Source organism: Homarus americanus, unplaced genomic scaffold (assembly GCF_018991925.1).
Source record: "Homarus americanus isolate GMGI-L3 unplaced genomic scaffold, GMGI_Hamer_2.0 scaffold40565, whole genome shotgun sequence".
Lineage (NCBI taxonomy): Eukaryota > Metazoa > Arthropoda > Malacostraca > Decapoda > Nephropidae > Homarus > Homarus americanus.
Genome location: NW_024735503.1, coordinates 4,753,225 through 4,778,812, shown reverse-complemented (window position 1 = coordinate 4,778,812; position 25,588 = coordinate 4,753,225). Strand labels below are relative to the sequence as shown.

Sequence of the window (25,588 nt, the reverse complement as noted above, 5' to 3'; positions counted from 1 at the left end):
GGTTTCTGTATGACTTAGCACACTTTTGCAATACTATTATATAAATAACCGCTTGTTCCCAACTAACATGCCGGATTTGGTACCAATATTAATGAAAAAGTTGACGATAATCATAAACAAGACAAATCCTCATCCACATTTTGGTTACAGTATAAGATCACCGATACCTGTACAAGGATTCACATGTTGTAGTCTGAGAACTTCTGGAAATGCATTCAAAGTTGAAGAAGTTTGGCTTAAGGGGAAGGAAACAACTAGACAAGAACCACGAATTAAGCCATATGGTCAAGTGAGTCCAGAAACACGAGCACCAACACACCGGGGGATGAGCAACAGGGTGTAAGAACATGTAGGGGAGACGCCACACACAGCCAGGGTCAGCGCCTGGGTTCTCACAGATTTCCCGAATTAATTATTTCCTCACCTGGGGCTTTGAACTTGTTTACTTGAACTATGAAATAAGATTTGGGAACAAAGTGTTGTCAAAATTACACTGAAACTATAATAACTTAGCTACGTTATCACCCGTTAATATATACCTACAAACACACGAAAGTTTGGTGTCTAGCGTCCAGAGTATCAAAAATTCTACAAAAAAATTTTCATCCAAATTAAGAGAAAATATTCTGAATAATATCAGTGTAATTTGGAGGCCATATTAGCTGTTAGGTGGTGGATCCTACAACAGCTAGTTATGTTACCGTAAAATAACCCAGCTGAGGAAACAACACAGTGATCTATGGTGGTGCAGGTCTAGTACAGCATGGTGAAGTACTTACCCCGTCGACAGTGTCAGGAGTGTGAGCGTCCCAAGGTTCAGCGTCCCTTGCCCTGACGCGACGGGGCACCACCACCTCCTCCGTCACTACACCTTCGTCACTGCTGGCGTCCATGTCTCTCTGTAAACACACAACAACACGGTGCTTATAGATTACTCATTCATTGTCAAAAATACATAACATGATTTCTTAAGAGAATATAAAGGTAAAGTATAGGATAATGCAACAGCTATTTCAGATGACAGAAAAAATTACGTAAACGTGTTAGTGTTGTGAAGTTAACAGTAAATCATGCTGTTTCATACATTTAATAATTACATCCATATAAAGGTGTAAAAACCATCACGTAATTCGGCTGCAAGGAAGTGACGTGAGGATGGCTATCACCTTAACTGAGTTGTCGCTCCAGGTTGAGTGATTCCTAACAGAGAACTAGAGCGCCGGGCTGCTTATTCCCCCATGAACTGTTATTCCGTCCAGTGTATCCATGAAGTGCTACTTAGACCACACAGAGTACGTGAGTAAACAGTATTATGCTGACGACAAACAGGACTGTATGGCGGCGGTAAAAACCATACAATACTCCTAGTAGAGGTTAGGTTAGATAAAGTTACTCAAGTTGTTTACGTTGTTTAGTTAGAACTGGTCGGTTTGTGTCGTGTAGGGAACTGTACCTCAGCGTATTTTATGGAACAACGCGAGAAAGACCTTCCACCCCTCACCCCATATATTATTTGTATTCTGATCACACATCTGCAGCCGAGTGTTGGGAGACTTACGTGTCTCTTACCCAGTGTGGAAAAAAAAAGGTTACTAATTTCTCCTGAACAACAGAGCCCTTACACCTGTACCTCTACCTTGCAACAAACGTTTAACATATGCAAGATAGCAAGGTCGTGTTACTCACCTGACCGCTGGTGTCGATAGAGTCTGCTTGATCACTATGCTCACTACCGGGCGCTGCTACCTCTTCCTCTGGCTGATCGACCTTCTCCTCTCCGGCCTGGCAACAAGCATAACACCAATAAGCATCACACAACCAAAATTTACCAGAATAATGACAAAAAAATTCTGATTAATAAAATAAATATCCCAGCATCTTCAATTTAATTTGAATAAGAAAATACTTATTATTCTTACGCAAGACACAAGTAGCAAAGGCTAACGTCTAAATAAATGATAACTAGGGGAGGCTATTTTTGGTGATGAAGAAACTTATTGTACCGTTGATGTGAACACAAAACACTACATTAGGCGGTGGATGTTTACTTAAAAATCTTTATGGTGTTATTAACCAGGAAAACATCTAAGGTAACACAGACATTACGTTACACTACACCACCACCATTACAGAATATACACCCACAATACTACTATGTACACACACCCAACACAAGTATCCACACAGCACACCCTAACACTGCAATATCCACACACTACACTCCCACATTAAATACCCACACCAATATAAGAAGCAGTACAAGCACTATAATGGTATACATTACACACTCTACACCCACACATCACAGCAGTAGACACACTCTACACCCACACATCACAGCAGTAGACACACCCTACACCCACACATCACAGCAGTACACACACCCTACACCCACACATCACAGCAGTACACACACTCTACACCCACACATCACAGCAGTACACACACTCTACACACACATCACAGCAGTACACACTCCACACCCACACATCACAGCAGTAGACACACCCCACACCCACACACTACAGCAGTAGACACACCCCACACCCACACACCACAGCAGTACACACACTCCACACCCACACACTACAGCAGTAGACACACCACACCCACACATCACAGCACACACACCCCACACCCACACATCACAGCAGTAGACACACCACCCACACACACCACACAGCAGACACCCCACACCCACACACCACAGCAGTACACACACCCCACACCCACACACCACAGCAGACACACCCCACACCCACACATCACAGCAGTACACACACCTCTACACCCACACACTACAGCAGTAGACACACCCTACACCCACACATCACAGCAGTAACACACACTCTACACCCACACATCACAGCAGTACACACACTCTACAGCAGTAGACACACCCTACACCCACACACCACAGCAGTAGACACACCCCACACCCACACACTACAGCAGTAGACACACCCTACACCCACACATCCAGCAAGTAGACACACCCTACACCCACACACTAAGCAGTAGACACCCTACACCCACACATCACAGCAGTGCACACACCCCCACACCCACACACCACAGCAGTAGACACACCCACACCCACACATCACAGCAGTACACACACTCTACACCCACACATCACAGCAGTACACACACTACAGCAGTAGACACACCCTACACCCACACACTGCAGAGACACACCCCTACACCCACACACTACAGCAGTAGACACACCCCACACCCACACATCACAGCAGTAGACACCCACACCCACACATCACAGCAGAGACACACCCTACACCCCACATCACAGCAGTAGACACACCCACACCCACACACCACAGCAGTAGACACACCCCACACCCACACACCACAGCAGTAGACACACCTCACACCCACACATCACAGCAGACACCCCACACCCACACATCACAGCAGAGACACCCCACACCCACACACTACAGCAGGCACACCCTACACCCACACCACAGCAGACACACCTACACCCACACATCACAGCAGTAGACACACCCACACCCACACACTACAGCAGTAGACACACCCTACACCCACACATCACAGCAGTAGACACACCCTACACCCACACACACCACAGCAGACACACCCCACACCCACACACTTGCAGTAGACACACCCCACACCCACACACACCACAGCAGACACACCCACACCCACACACCACAGCAGTACACACTCCCCACACCCACACACTCACAGCAGTAGACACCCCACACCCACACATCACAGCAGTAGACACACCCACACACCACAGCAGTAGACACACCCTACCCACACACACACAGCAGTAGACACACACCCCACCCCACATCAGCAGCAGACACACCACACCCACACACCACAGCAGTAGACACACCCACACCCACACATCACAGCAGGACACACCCCACACCCACACACCACAGCAGACACACACCCCACACCCACACATCACAGCAGTAGACACACCCACACCCACACACCACAGCAGACACACCCCACACCCACACATCACAGCAGACACACCCACACACCACAGCAGTAGACACACCCCACACCCACACATCACAGCAGTAGACACACCCCACCACACATCACAGCAGTAGACACACCTACACCCACACACACCAGCAGTAGACACACCCCACACCCACACATCACAGCAGTAGACACACCACACCCACACACCACAGCAGTAGACACACCCCTACACCCACACATCACAGCAGTAGACACACCACACCCACACATCACAGCAGTAGACACACCCACACACCACAGCAGTAGACACACCATACACCCACACATCAGCAGTAGACACACCCCACACCCACACATCACAGCAGTAGACACCCACACCCACACACCACAGCAGTAGACACACCCCACACCCACACATCACAGCAGTACACACACCCACACCCCACACACAGCAGTAGACACACCCCACACCCACACATCACAGCAGTAGACACACCCTACACCCACACATCACAGCAGTAGACACACCCACACACCACAGCAGTAGACACACCCTACACCCCACACACATCACAGTAGACACACCTACACCCACACATCACACAGCAGAGACACACCCCACACCCCACACATCACAGCAGACACACCCCACACCCACACATCACAGCAGTAGACACACCCACACACCACAGCAGTAGACACACCCACACACCACAGCAGACACACCCCACACCCACACATCACAGCAGTAGACACACCCACACACCAGCAGACACACCCACACCACAGCAGTAGACACACCCCACACCCACACATCACAGGAGTAGACACACCACACACCCACAGCAGTAGACACACCCCACACCCACACACCACAGCAGTAGACACACCCTACACCCACACATCACAGCAGTAGACACACCCCACACCCACACATCACAGCAGTAGACACACCCCACACCCACACATCACAGGAGCACACACCCACACACCACAGCAGTAGACACACCCACACCCACACACACCACAGCAGTAGACACACCCCACCCACACATCACAGCAGTAGACACACCCACACATCACAGCAGTAGACACACCCACACACCACAGCAGTAGACACACCCCTACACCCACACACAGCAGTAGACACACACCCACACACCACCAGCAGTAGACACACCCACACCCACACACAGCAGTAGACACACCCCACACCCACACCCACAGCAGAACACACCCACACCCACACACCACAGCAGTGAACACACCCTACACCCACACATCACAGCAGTAGACACACCCCTACACCCACACACCACAGCAGTAGACACACCCACACACCACAGCAGTAGACACACCCCACACCCACACACACCACAGCAGTAGACACACCCACACATCACAGCAGTAGACACACCACACACCACAGTAGACACACCCACACATCACAGCAGTAGACACACCCACACACCACACAGCAGTAGACACACCCCACACATCACAGCAGTAGACACACCCACACACCACACAGCAGACACCCCACACCCACACACACCACAGCAGTAGACACACCCTACACCCACACACCACAGCAGTAAAACACACCCACACACACCACAGCAGACACACCCCTACACCCACACATCACAGCAGTAGACACACCCACACACCACAGCAGTAGACACACCCACACATCACAGCAGTAGACACACCCACACACCACAGCAGTAGACACACCCACACATCACAGCAGTAGACACACCCACACATCACAGCAGTAGACACACCCACACACCACACAGGAGTAGACACACACCCACACACCACAGCAGTAGACACACCCACACACCACAGCAGCAGACACACCCACACACCAGCAGACACACCCACACACCACAGCAGTAGACACACCCACACACCACAGCAGACACACCCACACCCACACACCACAGCAGAGACACACCCACACACCACAGCAGACACACACCCACACATCACAGCAGTAGAGACACACCCACACACCAGCAGACACACCCACACACCACAGCACACCCCACACCCACACACACCACAGTAGACACACACCCACACCACAGCAGTAGACACACCCACACACCACAGCAGTAGACACACCCACACATCACAGCAGACACCCACACACCACAGACACACACACACACACACACACCACAGCAGTAGACACACCCACACACCACAGCAGTAGACACACCCACACACCACAGCAGTACACACCCACACACCACAGCAGTAGACACACCCACACACCACAGTAGACACACCCCACACCCACACACCACAGCAGAGACACACCCTACACCCACACACCACAGCAGTAGACACACCCACACACCACAGCAGTAGACACACACCCACACATCACAGCAGTAGACACCCACACACCACAGCAGTAGACACACCCTCACCCACACACCAGCAGTAGACACACCACACCCACACACCACAGCAGTAGACACACCCACACACCACAGCAGAGTAGACACACCCACCACACACCACAGGAGACACACCCACACACACACAGCAGACACACACCCACACACACAGCAGGACACACACCCACACATCACAGGGACACACCCACACACCACAGCAGTAGACACACCCACACACACAGCAGTAGACACACCCACACACCACAGCACACACCCACACCACAGCAGTAGACACCCACACCCACACACCACACAGGAGAGACACACCCACACACCACAGCAGTAGACACACCACACACCACAGCAGACACACCCACACATCACAGCAGTAGACACACCCACACACCACAGCAGTAGACACACCCACACACCACAGCAGTAGACACACCCACACACCACAGCAGACACACCCACACACCACAGCAGTAGACACACCCACACACCACACACAGCACACCCACACCCACACACCACAGCAGTAGACACACCCACACACCACAGCAGTAGACACACCCCACACCCACACACCACAGCAGTAGACACACCCACACACACCAGCAGTAGACACACCCTACACCCACACACCACAGCAGCAGACACACCCCACACCCACACACCACAGCAGCAGACACACCCACACATCACAGCAGTAGACACACCCACACATCACAGCAGTAGACACACCCACACACCACAGCAGTAGACACACCCACATCACAGCAGTAGACACACCCACACACCACAGCAGTAGACACACCTACACCCACACACCAGCAGACACACCCCACACCCACACACCACAGCAGTAGACACACCCACACACCACAGCAGTAGACACACCCCTACACCCACACATCACAGCAGATACACCCCACACACCACAGTAGACACACCACACACCACAGCAGTAGACACACCCACACACACAGCAGCAGACACCCACACATCACAGCAGTAGACACACCCACACACCACAGCAGTAGACACACCCCCCACACCCACACACCACAGCAGTAGACACACCCACACACCACAGCAGTAGACACACCCACACACCACAGCAGAGACACACCCACACACCACAGCAGAGAGACACACCCACACACCACAGCAGTAGACACACCCACACACCACAGCAGTAGACACACCCTACACCCACACACACCACAGCAGTGAACACACCCACACACCACAGCACCCCCACCCACACAAGAACACACCCACACACCAAGTAGACACACCACACCACACACCCACACACACCACAGCAGTAGACACACCCACACACCACAGCAGTGAACACCCTACACACACACACCACACAGCAGTAGACACACCCACATCACAGCAGTAGACACACCCACACATCACAGCAGTGAACACACCCTACACCCACACACAGGAGTAGACACCCACACCGCACCCCACACACCACAGCTGAGCACACCCTACACCCACACACCACAGCAGAGACACACCCACACACCACAGCAGTAGACACACCCCCACATCACAGCAGAAGACACACCCACACAGGACACCCCACCCACACACCACAGCAGAGACACACCCACACACCACAGCAGAGACACACCCACACACATCACAGCAGAAGACACACCCTACACCCACACACCACAGGATGAACGCCACACCCACACACCACAGCAGTAGACACACCCTACACCCACACACCACAGCCAGAGACACACCTACCCACACACCACAGCGGTAGACACACCCACACCACCAGAAGACACACCCTCACCCACACATCACAGGAGTGAACACACCCACACCAAGCCCACACACCACGCAGTGGGCACACCCTACACCCACACACCACAGCAGTGAACACACCCACACACCCACAGCAGTGGCACACCACACCCAAGACACACACCCACACATCACAGATGAACACACACCCACACACAGCAGTAGACACACCCACACACCACAGCAGTAGCACACACCCTACACCCACACACCACAGCAGTAGACACACCCCTGCCCACACACCACAGGAGCCACACCCACACCCACACACGGGTAGACACACCCACACACACACAGCCAGTAGCACCCTACACCCACACACCACAGCAGTAGACACCCACACCCACACACCACAGCAGTGAGACACACCCTACACCCCACACACACAGGCAGTAGACACACCCCCACACCACAGCAGTAGACACACCCTACCCCACACACCACAGCAGTGAACACCCTACACCCCACACATCACAGCAGAGACACCCCACCCACATCACAGCAGACACCCACACACCACAGGGTAGACACACCCACACACCACAGCAGTGAACACACCCCACACCACAGCAGTGACACACCCACACACACACAGGAGTAGACACCACACCCACACACACCACAGCAGTAGACACACCCTACACCCACACACCACAGCAGAGGCCACACCCTACACCCACACCCACAGCAGAAGACACACCCTACACCCACACACCACAGGTAGACACACCCACACACCACAGCAGTAGACACACCCCACACCCACACACACCACAGGAGTAGACACACCCACACACCACAGCAGTAGACACACCCCACACCCACACACCACAGCAGTAGACACACCCCACACACACACACAGGAGCAGACACACCCACACACCACAGCAGTAGACACACCCACACACCACAGCAGACACCCACACACCACAGCAGTAGACACACCCCACACCCACACATCACAGGAGTAGACACACCCACACACCACAGCAGTAGACACACCCACACACACAGCAGACACACATCACAGCAGCAGACACACCCACACCCACACATCACAGGAGTAGACACACCCACACATCACAGCAGTAGACACACCCACACACGAACCCCACACATCACAGGAGACACACCCACACACCACAGCAGTAGACACACCCACACACACACAGCAGTAGACACACCCACACATCACAGCAGTAGACACCCCACACCCACACATCACAGGAGAGACACACCACACATCACAGCAGTAGACACACCCCACACCCACACACCACAGCAGACACACCCCACACCCACACACCACAGCAGTAGACACACCACACCCCACACCACAGCAGACACACCCACACATCACACAGCAGACACACCCCACACCACACATCACAGCAGTAGACACACCCCACACCCACACACCACAGGAGACACACCCACACACAGAGTAGACACACCACACCACAGCAGTAGACACACCCACACACCACAGCAGTAGACACACCCCACACCCACACACACCACAGGAGTAGACACACCCACACACCACAGCAGTAGACACACCCCACACCCACACATCACAGCAGTAGACACACCCCACACCCACACACCACAGCAGTAGACACACCCCACACCCACACATCACAGCAGTAGACACACCCACACACCACAGCAGTACACACCCCACACCCACACACCACAGCAGTAGACACCCCCACACCCACACATCACAGGAGAGACACACCCACACACCACAGCAGCAGTAGACACACCCACACACCACAGCAGACACACCCTCACACCCACACACCACAGCAGTAGACACACCACACACCACAGCACCCCACACCCACACACCACAGCAGAGACACCACACCCACACACACAGAGACACACCCACACACCACAGTAGACACACCACACATCACAGACAGTAGACACACCCACACATCACAGCAGACACACCCACACAAGCACACCCACACATCACAGCAGAGACACACACCCACACCCACACACACACCACAGCAGTAGACACACCCCACACCCACACCACAGCACACACCCCACACCCACACACCACAGCAGCAGAACACACCCACACATCACAGCAGACACACCCCACACCCACACATCACAGCAGAGACACACCCCACCCCACACACCACAGCAGAGACACACCCACACACACAGGAGAGACACACCCACACACACCACAGCAGTAGACACACCCACACACCACAGCAGACACACCCTACACCCACACACCCACAGCAGTAGACACACCCACACACCACAGCAGTAGACACACCCCACACCCACACACCACAGCAGTAGACACCCACACATCACAGCAGACACACCCCACACCCACACACAGAGAGACACACCCACACACACCCTCCCCCACACCCGGACACACCACACACCACAGTAGACACACCCACACACCACAGCAGTGAACACACCCCACACCCACACACCACACCACAGGAGTAGACACACCCACACACCACAGCAGTAGACACACCCCACACCCACACACCACAGCAGTAGACACACCCACACACCACAGGAGTAGACACACCCACACACCACAGCAGAGACACACCCACACACCAGCAGACACACCCACACACCACAGCAGTAGACACACCCCACCCACACACAGGTAGACACACCCACACACACCACCCACACACCCACACCCACACACCACAGGAGTAGACACACCCACACACCACAGCAGTAGACACACCCACACCCACACCACAGGAGACACACACCCACACACCAGAGGACACACCCACACACCACAGCAGTAGACACACCCACACACCACAGCAGTAGACACACCCACACACCACAGCAGTAGACACACCCACACACCACAGCAGTAGACACACCCCACACCCACACACCACAGCAGAGACACACCCACACACCACAGCAGCACACACACCACACACCACAGCAGACACACCCACACATCACAGCAGTAGACACACCCCTACACCCACACACCACAGCAGTAGACACACCCACACACCACACAGCAGTAGACACACCCACACACCACACGCAGTAGACACCCACACCACAGCAGTAGACACACCCTACACCCACACACCACAGCAGTAGACACCCCACACACACACCCCACAGCAGCCCACACACCACAGCAGTAGACACACCACACCAACACACCCACACACCACAGCAGTAGACACACCCACACACCACAGCAGTAGACACACCCCTACACACACAGGAGTAGACACACCACACACCACAGCAGTAGACACACACCCCACACCCACACACACAGCAGTAGACACACCCACACACCACAGGAGTAGACACACCCACACACCACAGCAGACACACCCACACACCACAGCAGACACACCCACACACCACAGCAGTAGACACACCCCCCACACACCACAGGAGCAGACACACCCACACACCACAGCAGTAGACACACCACACCACAGCAGTAGACACACACCCACACACCACACAGCAGTAGACACACCCCACACCCACACACACAGGAGTAGACACACACCCACACATCACAGCAGTAGACACACCCACACACCACAGCAGTAGACACACCCACACCCACACACCACAGCAGACACACCCACACACCACAGCAGACACACCCACACCACAGCAGTAGAGACACACCCCACACTCACACACCACAGCAGTAGACACACCCACATCACAGGAGTAGACACACCCACATCACAGCAGTAGACACACCACACCCACACACCACACAGGAGTAGACACACCCACACACCACAGAGAGACACACCCACACACCACAGTAGACACACCAACAGCAGACACACCCACACACCACACAGCAGACACACCCCACACCCACACACCACAGCAGTAGACACACCCACACACCACAGCAGTAGACACCCTACACCCACACACCACAGCAGTAGACACACCCACACATCACAGCAGTAGACACACCCACACACCCACAGCAGTAGGACACACCCCACACCCACACACACCACAGCAGACACACCACACCCACACATCACAGCAGTAGACACACCCCACACCCACACACCACAGGAGTAGACACACCCACACACCAGCAGTAGACACACCCACACACCACAGCAGTAGACACACCCCACACCCACACACCACAGCAGTAGACACACCCCACACCCACACCACAGCAGTAGACACACCCACACCCACACACCACAGCAGTAGACACACCCACACCCACATCACAGGAGACACCCACACACCACAGGAGTAGACACACCCTACACCCACACATCAAACACCCACACCCCACAGGGGAAACATATGCTACACTTCCCACATGGTAAAACGCTCTTACACCTTCACCTACACACGGAATGACAAAGTAAACACACACACACACACACACATTCCATTTAGGCGTGCACATACTGGGACTTTGTAGCAGCCAAAATCAATCAAAATACACATAAATAATATACCTACAGTAAATGTCTTCAGAAACACCATAACAAAAACAGGTACAGTACTAATATTAAGTTACAAAATAACAACAATGCGTAAATGTTAACTATTGACAACCACTATCGTCCCTTCACCGTACACAACACAATATACACACAATAACTGTCACCTCTCCATACACCACACTGTCACTGGTCGTCTAAATAACCAGGAAAAGCAACTCGAAAACCAGGAAATTACTTGTTGTTACTCAGACAAGCTAAATCTCTCTACTACACACGAGCCAGTCAGTCATCTCCAAGGAGGGAAGGAAGGGACCACACGCTGGGTCACCTACAGTCGGTCTACACGATGCAACTAATGACGGGCACCTCACTTGACCCTACCAGCCTGTTCACTGAGATTTACAGATTAATGTAGTAAAAGAAACGACCAGGAGCCACAGGTGACTTACTTGCCCTTACACAGACGCCGTAATAAAGCTCTAGACTCGGGAACCAGTCAAACAAAGCCTCTCTGGAGCCTAGCTGGAGCTTCCCTGACACCAGGTCGACCTCTAAGGTGCCACTACTACTACCACCCCCAACTGTACAGTTAAATTACCGACATGGCAACTCAACCTTCCCAATGTCATTGCCACAGGCACTTGGTGAGTAAACTTGACCTATCCTAATTTAGTCATCCACACAGAAGTAAACATTCGTAAACATATTACAAACAAATCCCAGAAAGTTATAATATTAAGGAAGAAATTTAATGAACCATAGAGATAGTAATTCACACAAATGACTGTCACAGGAGAGGCAAGAGGCCGATTTATGTATACATGTAATTTTATCTGCATGACGCGCATCCATGCATGGAAGGTTGGAGACACGATGCATGGCTGAGCCCCGCCACCTCATGACCAAAATCCACGACAGTCATAAAATCATGTTGGCCGCCCGAGATGTTGTGGCAGGCGGCATGTTTTCTTTTCGGAAAAACTTCAAATAAAAAAAAGAAACAACCATATAATATTAGAACTATTTTTGTCTTGCCATGTTTGGGGGTAATCCTTTATTATCTATGTCTATTAAACAACTTCATAATACTGAAAAAGCGGCGTGTGTCAACCTCTCGTCTACAGGGCGGCGGCCAATCGATTGAAGGCGCGGCCGTACCAGTATATGGGAAGGCTTAACACTTATAATACTTCAGACTAACATAAGGCTATTACTACTGTCGCAGCCAATAATTTGATGATGATATATTTTAGTACAGTACAATAATCAAATAATTTGGTCAAGACCGAGATGTTTAAAATTATAGCTTGGTACTTTTGGCGCGAGATTCAAATTTTCAGATCTTGGTGTATTTATTTTATCGAACATACTACCATCGGCGGCATGACGTGTTCAGATTAATATACCAACTTAAAAGACAAACACTCATGATTACACTAAGCTCACTATCACCTAATCTAATTCATCAATACCAAGAGAAAATCTCACCTTAGTGCAAGCGGGCCACTGACCACCACAAAACATACCGAACACAACTTCTGAGGGCGCAGAAGGTGAAAGTGGAGGGCGTGTCCTGTGTGGCCCTACCAGACTCATGGCGCATGACAACAAGTCCTGGAGACCCGCCGGAGGAACGTGATGGTTATGGTGGCCAGTGTCCAGTGGATCAACACACAAATGATCCCTCAGTTAAAATTACCACCGCTTTCGTCTCTTTCAGCATACTGTACTGTACTTAGCCATCAAAGCTAACGTTTCCGTAGACATTTACTGATCAACGCGTGAGGACAGGGAACCATTACTTATTGAGGTGATTACTGAAGAATGGGGAGCACTTGAAGATTAAACCCCCAGAGTTATTTTACCTGAGGAGTAAACACCGTAACTCTACCTAGGGCGGGGAGGAAGCATGGCGAAATAAGGTGGGGTGTGTAATCTTCATGTGATCCTAATCTGGTTTAGTCACGTGATCTGTTTTATTTGTTTATAATTTTATGTTGAATTATAATACTTTGTGGTGGCCACCGAGGGTAAGGGTTATTTACCAGTCTTTATTACCATAGCCATAAATGAGTAGTTCAAGAATGAATTATAATGAGCCAGAATATAAAACAATGAATTCATAAATCTTGAAAACCATCAATATCTAAATCAGTCATTATCCTCCAACATTCACTGATTCGCCAAGTTGTTCTTACTGCACTTGTTTCCTCCTTGAGTCATTTTCTCTCTCACAAAAAACCGAGTGCTCGTACACCAGCCTACCTCCCCACTTCCTTCATCTCCTGGGCTGTTAGATCAATATCCTTCAAACATAGCTTACGTACATTATATGAGACAATTATCGCTTCTGAAACATCCTATTACCATTTAAACGAACTATCTAGTCATTAGGAGGAAGGTAAGTGTACTGGGGTCTACACTATGAAATTAATGTTGGTGGATTCTTCTCCTCGGAAAATCTAAAAGGTCTTAGGCTGCTGTACCATTTTCTGTAGTGTTAGCCAAGGAGTTAGCGCCTCCCACCACGGGCTCCTCTTACACGCGTCCAGAAGCTTCGCCAGACTGTACAGTACATTCAGCATTAATGGACGACACGATGACTAATGCTGACGTGTGCTTCGACAGGTTATAAATCTTATATTCCACAGCTGATCACGACATATAATACCCAATTAATACATACTGGGGTGTCATTCCGAACACGCCTTTGCTTATTTCACCTAAATATTAACCAACTTAACCTAACCTGACTGTATTTAGGGGGAATGAGGTTAGGTTAGGTTCAATGTTGATTTAACACCCTAACCTAACCTCCTTCTTCAGGTTGAGTTAGGGTGGTTAATCTGTAGGTTAAAGCTGAGGGAAATCTTTAGGTAATCCCAATATAGTCTAATGTAATTTTAACCAAGACATTAACCTTCATATTTACCTGAACTGAATCAAAAAACATTTATACTGTACATTAATTTTTGGCAATAAAAGTCCCTAGAATTTAGTGTCGACCCTGAACGTCACAGTCACCCCTTAACTCTACCCTAACCATTAACCTAAGAAGCCCTGCGTCATAAAGTGTGGGACTGTAAATTAAATAACTACACTACAAACTCTCCCTTATTCTGTGCCATCAACTAATTCTCTTCGTGCTAAAATACAGGTTTTTCCCCTCTCATAATTATCAAGAAAATAACAAAATGCTTCTTTATAAGTTAATTAGAGTAACTAGCGTATAGAATAAACTTGTTTGGGGGGGGGATGTATAAAGGGGGTATTCTTAATGGTACAACGTGTGAAGGCCATTATAAAGGTTGTTGTGGTGTGAGGCTGAGCAGTTAAAGGGGGTATTCTTAATGGTACAACGTGTGAAGGCCATTATAAAGGTGTGTGGTGTGAGGCTGGGCAGTTAAGAGGTGAATACAGTAATTATACAGAGAATGGACGCCAGAAGAGACAGGCGGTACAGTACAACACATTAATTACAAAAATATATATTCTCGGTGGCGTTTCCTGTCACCCACACGATATTTTGCTCCAGTTCCCCCCCCCCTATCACCTCCTCCCCCTCCTCTCACCCCCCACCTTCCTCCCACCTCCCTTCCTCCACCCCCTCCTCTCTCACCTTGTTTTAACCATAACATACAGTAACCACCCTCCTCCTCCCCCCTCTTTGTGTGATTTATACAGTAGATAAAGGGATATAAACTGGCAGACAGGCATTGACATAGACAGATAAATAGACAGACAGGTTAAAAGGACAAATCTCCCGTCAAATGAGGCAACAGTACAGCAGGACTCCCTAAAGCTATCGCGTTGAACTCTTGATATTTGTCGTCGACGGTGGAGGGAAATAAATAAGAGAAAGAATGATGAGAAAGTAGAATGTAAACAAATTGAAGAGAGAGAGAGAGAGAGAGATGAATACTATGTAAGAAAAAGGAGAAAAGAAGAAGAGGAGGAAGTGGAAGACAGACGAAGAAGAGAAGGGGAAGAGGAGGCGGCCGAGAGACTCAGGTTCACGTAGCCACTCTCTGCTGGTGGGGAAAAAATCCGCCAGTAAACTAAGTTATGAGTGTAATTGACCAGCGAACACGAGTAACTGTCACCACTGTACAAGGCTGCATATAGAGGTGGTGGTGAGGGTGGTGGTGATAGTGGTGGTGGTGGTGGTGGGGGTAAAGGTGTTGTTGATCGTGGTGGTGTGGATGGTGGTGGTGGTGTGGATGGTGGTGGTGTGGGTGGTGTGAATCATGGTATTGAGGGTGAACTGCAGGTGCTGAGAGCGAGGCGAAGACGAGGATATGAAAACGACGCGACGCTCTACACTGAGACTGCTCCTAGGACAAGGTGGACGCCCTATTCTGCCCATTAACCGCTTGAAGCGAGTCAAATACAATGGTTAAAGCCCCAAAAAACGTAACCTAACCGACAATCTTAACCAAAAACCTAACCTAACCAACAAACTTAACCAAAAACCTAACCTAACAACAAACAGCAAAACCTAACTAACCACAACAAACTAACAACCACAAACTTACCAAAATAACCACCAAACTAAAACCTAACCTAACCAACAACTCCAAAACCTCCAAACAACAAAAATAACCTAACCACAACCAAACCCCAACCACAAACCAAAAACCCTAACCTAACCAACAAACAACCAAAAACCTAACCCAACCAACAAACAGCAAAACCTAACCTAACCAACAAACAACCAAAATCTAACCTAACCAACAAACAGCAAAAACCTAACCTAACCAACAAACTTAACCAAAAACCTAACCTAACCAACAAACTTAACCAAAAACCTAACCTAACCAACAAACTTAACCAAAAACCTAACCTAACCAACAAACTTAACCAAAAACCTAACCTAACCAACAAACAGCAAAAAACCTAACCTAACCAACAAACAACAAAAATCTAACTCAACAAACTTCAAAAACCTAACCTAACCACAAACAACAACAACCTAACCAACAACAACAAAACCTACCAAACTTAACAACCACTAACCAACAAAACACAAAATCTAACCTAACCAACAAACTTAACCAAAACCTAACCTAACCAACAAACTTAACCAAAAACCTAACCTAACGTAACCAAGACCCCCAAAAAGTGTAAACATGTAGGTAACTGTGGACTATGTAAGACGTGATGCTGTAGTGACCTTTAGGGTGAATGTGGAGGGGAAGAAGGTGATAAATAAGGGAACAAGAAACAGGGAAAGAAAACTGGGGAAACAAAAGATGTGAAAAGGAAATGAGAATGGAAGAGCGAAGGAAAAAAACAACAAGAAGGGAAAGAGTGAAATATGAAATGATGAAAAGTAAAGGGGAAGAAAAAGGAAATGTACGTATGAGGTGGCATGGAAAAAGATAAGAGGAGAAAAATGGTGGAAGGGTAGGAGAAGGAGGAGGAGAAAGAAGCAGGAGAATACCCCCAATGTAACTCTTCCCCATCTCACAACCTTCTTCCTCCCCTCCCCGTTCCTGCCTCACAGATACAACTTTATCGCTGCGGGTTAAGAGCGTCATCTCTCATCTTAGGAGGCTCGTGGGCGTCCCTCCTCGAAGCCCTTTGTAATCTGTAAAATATCCCAAAACGTCTAATATAATCTGATCGACAGGCGGGCCCCCGTTGTGTACGAGAGAAGACTCGATGTTCCCCGCTGATGAATCTGTGTGTGTGTGTGTGTGTGTGTGTGTGTATGTATTTGCCAGCCATCGTGTACACCAGACAAGCTACATTGACAAACAAGAAGACAGAAAAACGTACTCCAACAGCCTTCTGAAAAACAAACCAGTCGTAACCATGTCCACTACACACACACACATACATGAGCCTGGAGCATCGCCTAAAACCTTAATTAGGGCAAATTATCCACATTATCACCTTAACAAGAGATTCCGAGTCGATGGATAGAAGGAAAGAGAAACTTACACATTCCTCCAATAATATTTACTTCCAAGACCTGCATCTGTTTTTGTCTCGACTGGGGTTTAAGTTCCCTTCATATCCGCCTTTCGTGACCTTCCTGATATATTTTTTTTTTTGGTGGGGGGGCACAAGACGATGGTTACTTTTTGTTTAACTACGGCTTAAGGCAGGTTGTTCTTAGATAACTTGTCTGTACGAGCAACCCTTACCTATCCTTGTTTAACATATATTAAAAGATGGGATGTGTTACCGGGTGGAGGTTTAGCGTATGAACTGAGAGAGGCGCTTCAACCTGGTGCTACATTACTGCTCGTAAAGACTACTCCCGAGAAAGAGAGACACACAGACAAGCATGTAAAGAGAGTGAGAGAGAAAGAGAGAGAGTGAGCACGTGGTATAAGATATTGATTGACTGCAGCAAGCACCACCTGGACGCTGACTGCAGTAATGTCTGTCTCTCTCTCTCTCTCTCTACCTCCCTACCAACACCACCCTACCACTACTCCACCACCCTACCTCCACCCCACCATCCTACCACTCACTCCACACCCTACCACTACCCACACCACCCTACCTCACTACCCACACCACAATTTTACCACTACCCACACCACCCCACCACTACCAACACCACCCACTACCAACACCACCCTACCACTATCCCCACCACACACCTACACACCCCCACCATCCTACCACTACCACACCACCTCAACACTACCCCACCACAACCAATATCCTACCACTACTCCCCACCATCCTACCACTACCCACACCACCGCCACCATCCCACCACTACTAACACCACTCCTACCACTACCCACACCATCCTACCACTACCCCCACCATCTACCACTAACCCCTACCAACACCATTCCCACACCACTCCCCACCATCCCACACTACCCCCCCACCATCCTACCACCTTCCACACCACCCCTCTCACCATCCCAACACTACCCCTACCAACACCACCCCACCACTACCCCCCACCACCACACCACCCCCACCATCCTATTCACACTATCCACACCATCCTACGACTATCCACACCACCCTACCACTACCAACACCACCCTGTTTCACCACACTCCCACCATCCTACCACCACTCCACCATCCTACCATCACTCCACACCCACCCTCTCACTACCAACACCACTCCTGACCAACACCACCCCACACTACTCCACACCACCCTACCACTCACCAACACCACCCTACCATCTGCACCACTCCTACCACACCACCCCCACCATCCTACCACACTATCCCCACCACTCCTGTAACACTCCACACCACCCCACATCACCCACACCATCACCACTACTCCCACCACCCTACCACACTCCTGCACCACCTGCCACCTCCCACCATCCTACCACTACCCCACCACCCCACCAACACACACCACCCACCACTACCCACACCATCATACACCACCCACACCATCACACTCACTCCCCACCCCTCCTACCACTACCCCCCACCACCCTACCACACTACCCCCACCACCACAGTGCCCACACCAGCCCACAGCACCACACCTCACACTCATTCCACCATCCTACCACTACCCACACCACCCCACCACTACCCCCCACCACCCCACAGTACCCACACCAGCCCACTCAGCCATACACACCCCACACTACTCCCCCACCATCTCATACTACACACCACCCTGCCTCACCACCCACACCACCCCACACTACTCCACACCCCACCACTACCCCCACCATCCTGCCTCACCACCCCACCAGCCTCCACCACTACCCACACCTCCCCACACTCACCCCCACCCTCCTCCACTCACCCACACCTCCCCACAGGCACCCACACCACCCCACCACTACTCCCCACCACTCACCTCCCCTACCACTACCCACACCACCCCACCACTACAACACCACCCCACACTACCCACACCACTTCACTGGTACCCCACCTCCTACCATACCCACACCACTCTACCACTACCCCACCACTCTACCGGCACCACACTCTCACCACCACCCACACTCAGCTCATTACCCCACACCTCCCCACCCACTACCCCCAGCAGCCAACCACCTCCCCACCCACCCCACCACACCCCACCAGCCCACACCCCACCAGCCTCACCACTCACTCCACACCTCCCCACCACCACCCACACCCTCCCCACCACACCTCAGCAGCCTACCACTACCCCCAGCAGCCTCTCACATTCCCCACCACCCTACCACTACCCCCACCAGCTCATTAATCATCTCTACCACTCACTACCCCACCAGCTCACACTACCCACACACCCCACACTCACCACACCACTCTGCCACTATCCCCACCTCCCTCACACCACTCCCCCACCAGCCCACATTACTCCCACCAGCTCCCATTACCCCCACCATCCACTACTCCCCACCAGCTCACCACATCCCCACCACCCCACCACTACCCACACCACTTACCACTATCTCAACCTCCCACACTACCCCCCACCACCCTACATTACCCCCCACCACCCCACATTTCCCCCACCACTCCTACCACTACCCCCCACCAGCCTACCATTATAAAATGTTTCTAAAGCGTACAATAAAACCTCTATGTACCGGACTATAAGTGTGAGAGGTTAGTCCGTTAGATCGAATGTCCGTTAAATGTGTAACTTTCTTCTAACGGGGAAGGTCAGCAGGTGACCTCTCTATAGCGGAATGATCAAGAAAGACAAAACAGAGACCAGACGATGGAAGGTGTGTAGGAGGAGGTGTGTTAGGGTGGAGGGTAAGTAGAGGAGGTGTTAGGGAAGAGGGTGGTTAGGGAGGAGGGTGTGTTAGGAGGAGGGGTGTGTTAGGAGGAGGGTGTGTTAGGGAGGAGGGTAGTAGAGGAGGTGTGTTAGGAAGAGGGTGCGTTAGGAGGAGGTGTGTTAGGAGGAGGGTGTAAGAGAGGAGGGAAGTAGGGGAGGAGGGTGTGTTAGGAGGAGGTGTGTAGGGAAGAGGGTGTGGGTGAGAGGAGGGGTGTGGGAGAGGGAGGTGTGTTAGGTGGGAGGGTGTGTTAGGGGGAGGTGTGTTAGGAGGAGGGGTGTGTTAGGTGGAGGGTGTGTGTTAGGTGGGAGGTGTGTTAGGAGGAGGGTGTGTTAGGGAGGGGGGTTAGGTGGAGGGGTGTGGTTAGGTGGGAGGGTGTGTTAGGGAGGGAGGGGTGTGTTAGAGGAGGTGTTAGGAGGAGGGGTGTTAGGTGGAGGGTGTGTTAGGGGTGGGAGGGTGTGGGAGGAGGGGAGGGTGTGTTAGGAGGGGAGGGGTGTGTTAGAGGGTGTGTTAGGGGTGGAGGGTGTGTTAGGTGGGAGGGTGTGTTAGGGGGAGGGTGTGTTAGAGGAGGTGCTAGGTGGAGGGTGTGTTAGGGAGGGGAGGGTGTTAGGAGAGGGTGTGTTAGAGGAGGGTGTGTTAGGGTGGAGGGTGTGTTAGGTGGAGGTGTGTTAGGGGAGGAGGGTGTGTTAGGGGAGGGTGAGAGAGGAGGGTGTGTTAGGGGAGGAGGGTGTGTTAGAGGAGGGTGTGTTAGGAGGAGGGTGTGTTAGGAGGGTGTGTTAGGGGGAGGGTGTGTTAGGGAGGAGGGTGTGTTAGGGAGGGAGGGTGTGTGTGAGGGTAAGTAGAGGAGGGAAGCAGGAGGAGGTGTGTTAGGGAGGAGGGAAGAGAGGGTAAGTAGAGGAGGAAGTAGAGGAGGGTGTGGGGTTAGGAGGAGGGTGTGTTAGGAGGAGGGTGTTAGGAGGGGAGGGTAGCTAGAGGAGGGTGTGTTAGGGGGAGGGTGTGTTAGGTGAGGGGAGAGGAGGTAGTAGGAGTGAGGGTGGGAGGAGGTGTTGAGAGGAGGTGTGTGTTAGGTGGAGGGTGTGTTAGGGTGGAGGGTAAAGGGAGGAGGGTGTGTTAGGAGGAGGGTGTGTTAGGAGGGTGTTAGGAGGGTGTGTTAGGAGGAGGTGTAAAGCAGAGAAGGTGTAGAGGAAGAGGGTGTGTTAGAGAGGTGTGTTAGGGGGAGGGTGGGCTAGGAGGAGGTGTGTGGTAGGGAGGAGGGTGTGCTAGGAGGAGGGTGTGTTAGGTGGAGAGGCAGAGAAGGGTGCAGGAGGGGAAGGTGTGTTGGAAGAGGGTGAAGTAGGAGAAGGGTGTGCTAGGAGGAGGTGTGTGTAGGGGTGGAGGGTGTGGAAGAGGGAGGGTGTGTTAGGAGGAGGGTGCTAGAGGAGAGGTGTTAGTGGAGGGTAAAGAGGGAGGAGGGTGTGTTAGGAGAGGGTGTAAGTGTGAGGGTAAAGTAGGAGGAAGGTGTGTAGGAGGAGGGTGTTAGGTGAGAGTGTGGTAGGGAGGAGGGTGTGCTAGGAGGAGGTGTGTGTTAGGTGAGTAAGCAGTAGGGAGGTGTTAGGAGAAGGGGTGTGCTAGAGGAGGGTGTGTAGGAGGAGGTGTTAGGAGGAGGGGTGTGCTAGGAGGTGTTAGGGAGGAGGGTGGTTAGGAGGAGGGTGTGCTAGGAGGAGGGTGCTAGGGAGGAGGTGTGTTAGGAGGAGGGTGTGTTAGGAGGAGGTAAGTAGGAGAAGGGTGTGTTAGAGGAGGGTGTGTTAGGGGAGGAGGGTGTAAGAGGAGGGTAGTAGGGAGGAGGGTAAGTAGAGGAGGGTGTGTTAGGAGGAGGGTGTGTTAGGAGGGGAGGGTGTGCTAGAAGGGGGTAGGGGAGGAGGGTAAGGTAGAGGAGGGTAAGTAGAGGAGGGTGTGTTAGGGGGAGAGTGTGGGAGAGAGAAGGGTGAGCAGGGAGGAGGGTGTGTTAGGGAGGAGGGTGTGTGGTAGAGGGAGGGTGTGCAGGGAGAGGTGGAGCAGGGAGAGGGTGTGCTAGGAGGAGGGTGTGTTAGAGGAGGGTGATAGGGAGGAGGGTGTGTTAGGGAGGGAGGGAAAGAGGAGGGAGGAGGGGAGGGTGTTAGAGGAGGGGTGTGATAGGAGGGGGAGGGTGTGCTAGGAGGAGGGGTGTTAGGGGAGGAGGGTAAAAGTAGAGGAGGTGTGGATAGGGGAGGAGGGGTGGATAGAGGAGGGTGTGTAAGGAGGAGGGGGGTGTTAGGGAGAAGGTGTGTAGAGGAGGGTGTGTGTTAGGGAGGAGAGTGTAAGTAGAGGAGGGTGTGTTTGGAGGAGGGTGTGCAGGAGGAGGTGGGTGTGCTAGGGGAGGAGGGTAAGTAGAGGGAGGGTAGTAGAGGAGGGTGTGTTAGGGGAGGAGGGGTGTTAGGGAGGAGGGGTGTGTTAGGAGGAGGGTGTGTTAGAGGGGAGGGTGTGTAGAGGGAGGGTAGTAGGAGGGAGGGGTGTGTTAGGGAGGAGGTGTGTTAGGAGGAGGGTGGTAGAGGAGGGTGAAAGTGAGGAGGGTGTGCTAGGAGGAGGGTGTGTAGGGGAGGGGGTGTGTTAGAGAGGGTGTGTTAGGGAGGGTGTGTTAGGGAGGAGGGTGTGCTAGGGAGGAGGTGTTGGAGGAGGGTGTGCTAGGGAGGTAGGTGTGATAGGAGGTAGGGTGTGTTAGGAGGAGGTGTGTTAGGAGGAGGTGTGATAGGGAGGTAGGGGTGTGTTAGAGGGAGGGTGTTAGGAGGAGGGTGTTAAGAGGAAGGTGTGCTAGAGAGGGTGTGTTGAGAGGGTGTGGGGAGGAGGGTGTGCTAGAGGAGGGGTGTATTAGGAGGAGGGTGTGTGAAGGGAGGAGGGTGTGTTAGGGAGGAGGGGTGTTAAGAGGAGGGTGTGTTAGGAGGAGGGTGTGTTAGGAGGAGGGGTGTGTTAGGAGGAGGGGTGTGCTAGAGGAGGGTGTGTTAGGAGGGAGGGTGTGCTAGGAGGAGTGGTAGGGAGGAGGTGTGTGTGGAGGAGGGTGTGTTAGGAGGGAGGGTGTGTTAGGGAGGAGGGTGTGTTAGGGAGGAGGGTGTGTTAGGAGGAGGGTTTGTTAGGAGAAGGGTGTGTTAGGAGGAGGGTTTGTTAGGAGGAGGGTTTGTAAGGAGGAGGGTGTGTTAGGAGTGTGGTGGGATGAAATCCTAGACAAGGTTCTTCAAACTCCAGAGCACGAGCAGTAGATATATTCAATAAGTAGTACAAGACTTGGAGGATAACCAACCGGTACAGAAACAGGAACAAGCACAAGGAACTCCTCGTCGTAAGCAGGCCGAAGCCGATCTGAGGGAAGTTAACTAGCTAGGCAAGGAGAGTTGCTAGACATTACTAGGACAATAAATGAGGTCTTCTAGTTACTCGACTAGCGCGGTATAGACATAGTACATCGGTACATAGTAAGTGAACATAGGCATTAGACATAAGCATAGATATCAGACATGCTATAATAATATGTAGTAATACAGACATGTGAATAAATGGTACGATGAATGGTAACAGAGTCCTGAAGGTCAGGCGTGTTCACATATCTTGGTATTTACATATCTATACAGGATCCATTTAGACTCAGTAGTCCCATGGTTCATACATTCTAGCAATTTTAAGGAAACAATGTTATCAGGATCACCACGCAGAAGCCTAAGGGCTATCATGAGGTTGACTTCAATTATTCTATCTTTAACACTGGGTATACCTAGTTCTTTCCTCATATTAAGTACTTTAGTGCTCATGGGACATCCTAGGATAATTCTGAGGGCTTTATTTTGCATTTTCTCGAGCTTGTCAACGCCTTTCCCGTCACGAATGACCAGGGCTGGTGCGTAGTAATCTATCAGAGATCTTATATAGCCTAGGTACATTGTTTTAACAATTCTAATATTAGCACCATAGTGCGGGCTGTACCCCGCTACACTTCTAAGAGGTCTCAGTCTGTCAGTACATTGGCGGGTTAGCTGTTGTATGGCAGGTAGGGTACAAGGGACGGAAACACCAAGATATTTAAAAGAAGAAACATAGTCAATAGTGTTGTTACCTATCTTGAACGT

At 51.3% G+C, this 25,588-nt stretch overlaps 1 protein-coding gene across 8 annotated transcripts in view; it reads right to left on the bottom strand.

Moving 5' to 3' along the window:
* The window catches only part of LOC121871233 (dihydropyrimidinase-like), a 146,129-nt gene that overhangs the window by 100,859 nt on the left and 19,682 nt on the right, over window positions 1–25,588 (bottom strand). For 6 of the 8 annotated variants that reach the window (XM_042373432.1, XM_042373435.1, XM_042373434.1 and 3 more), the window contains 2 exons: window positions 1,687–1,782; window positions 780–899 (listed from right to left, as the gene is read on the bottom strand). In XM_042373432.1, coding sequence (XP_042229366.1) covers window positions 780–899; window positions 1,687–1,782 — 216 coding nt within the window. Of the gene's footprint in view, window positions 1–779; window positions 900–1,686; window positions 1,783–13,197; window positions 13,311–14,236; window positions 14,365–25,588 lie in introns of those variants that run through there. The other 2 variants (XM_042373436.1, XM_042373437.1) reach the window with 2 other exon arrangements.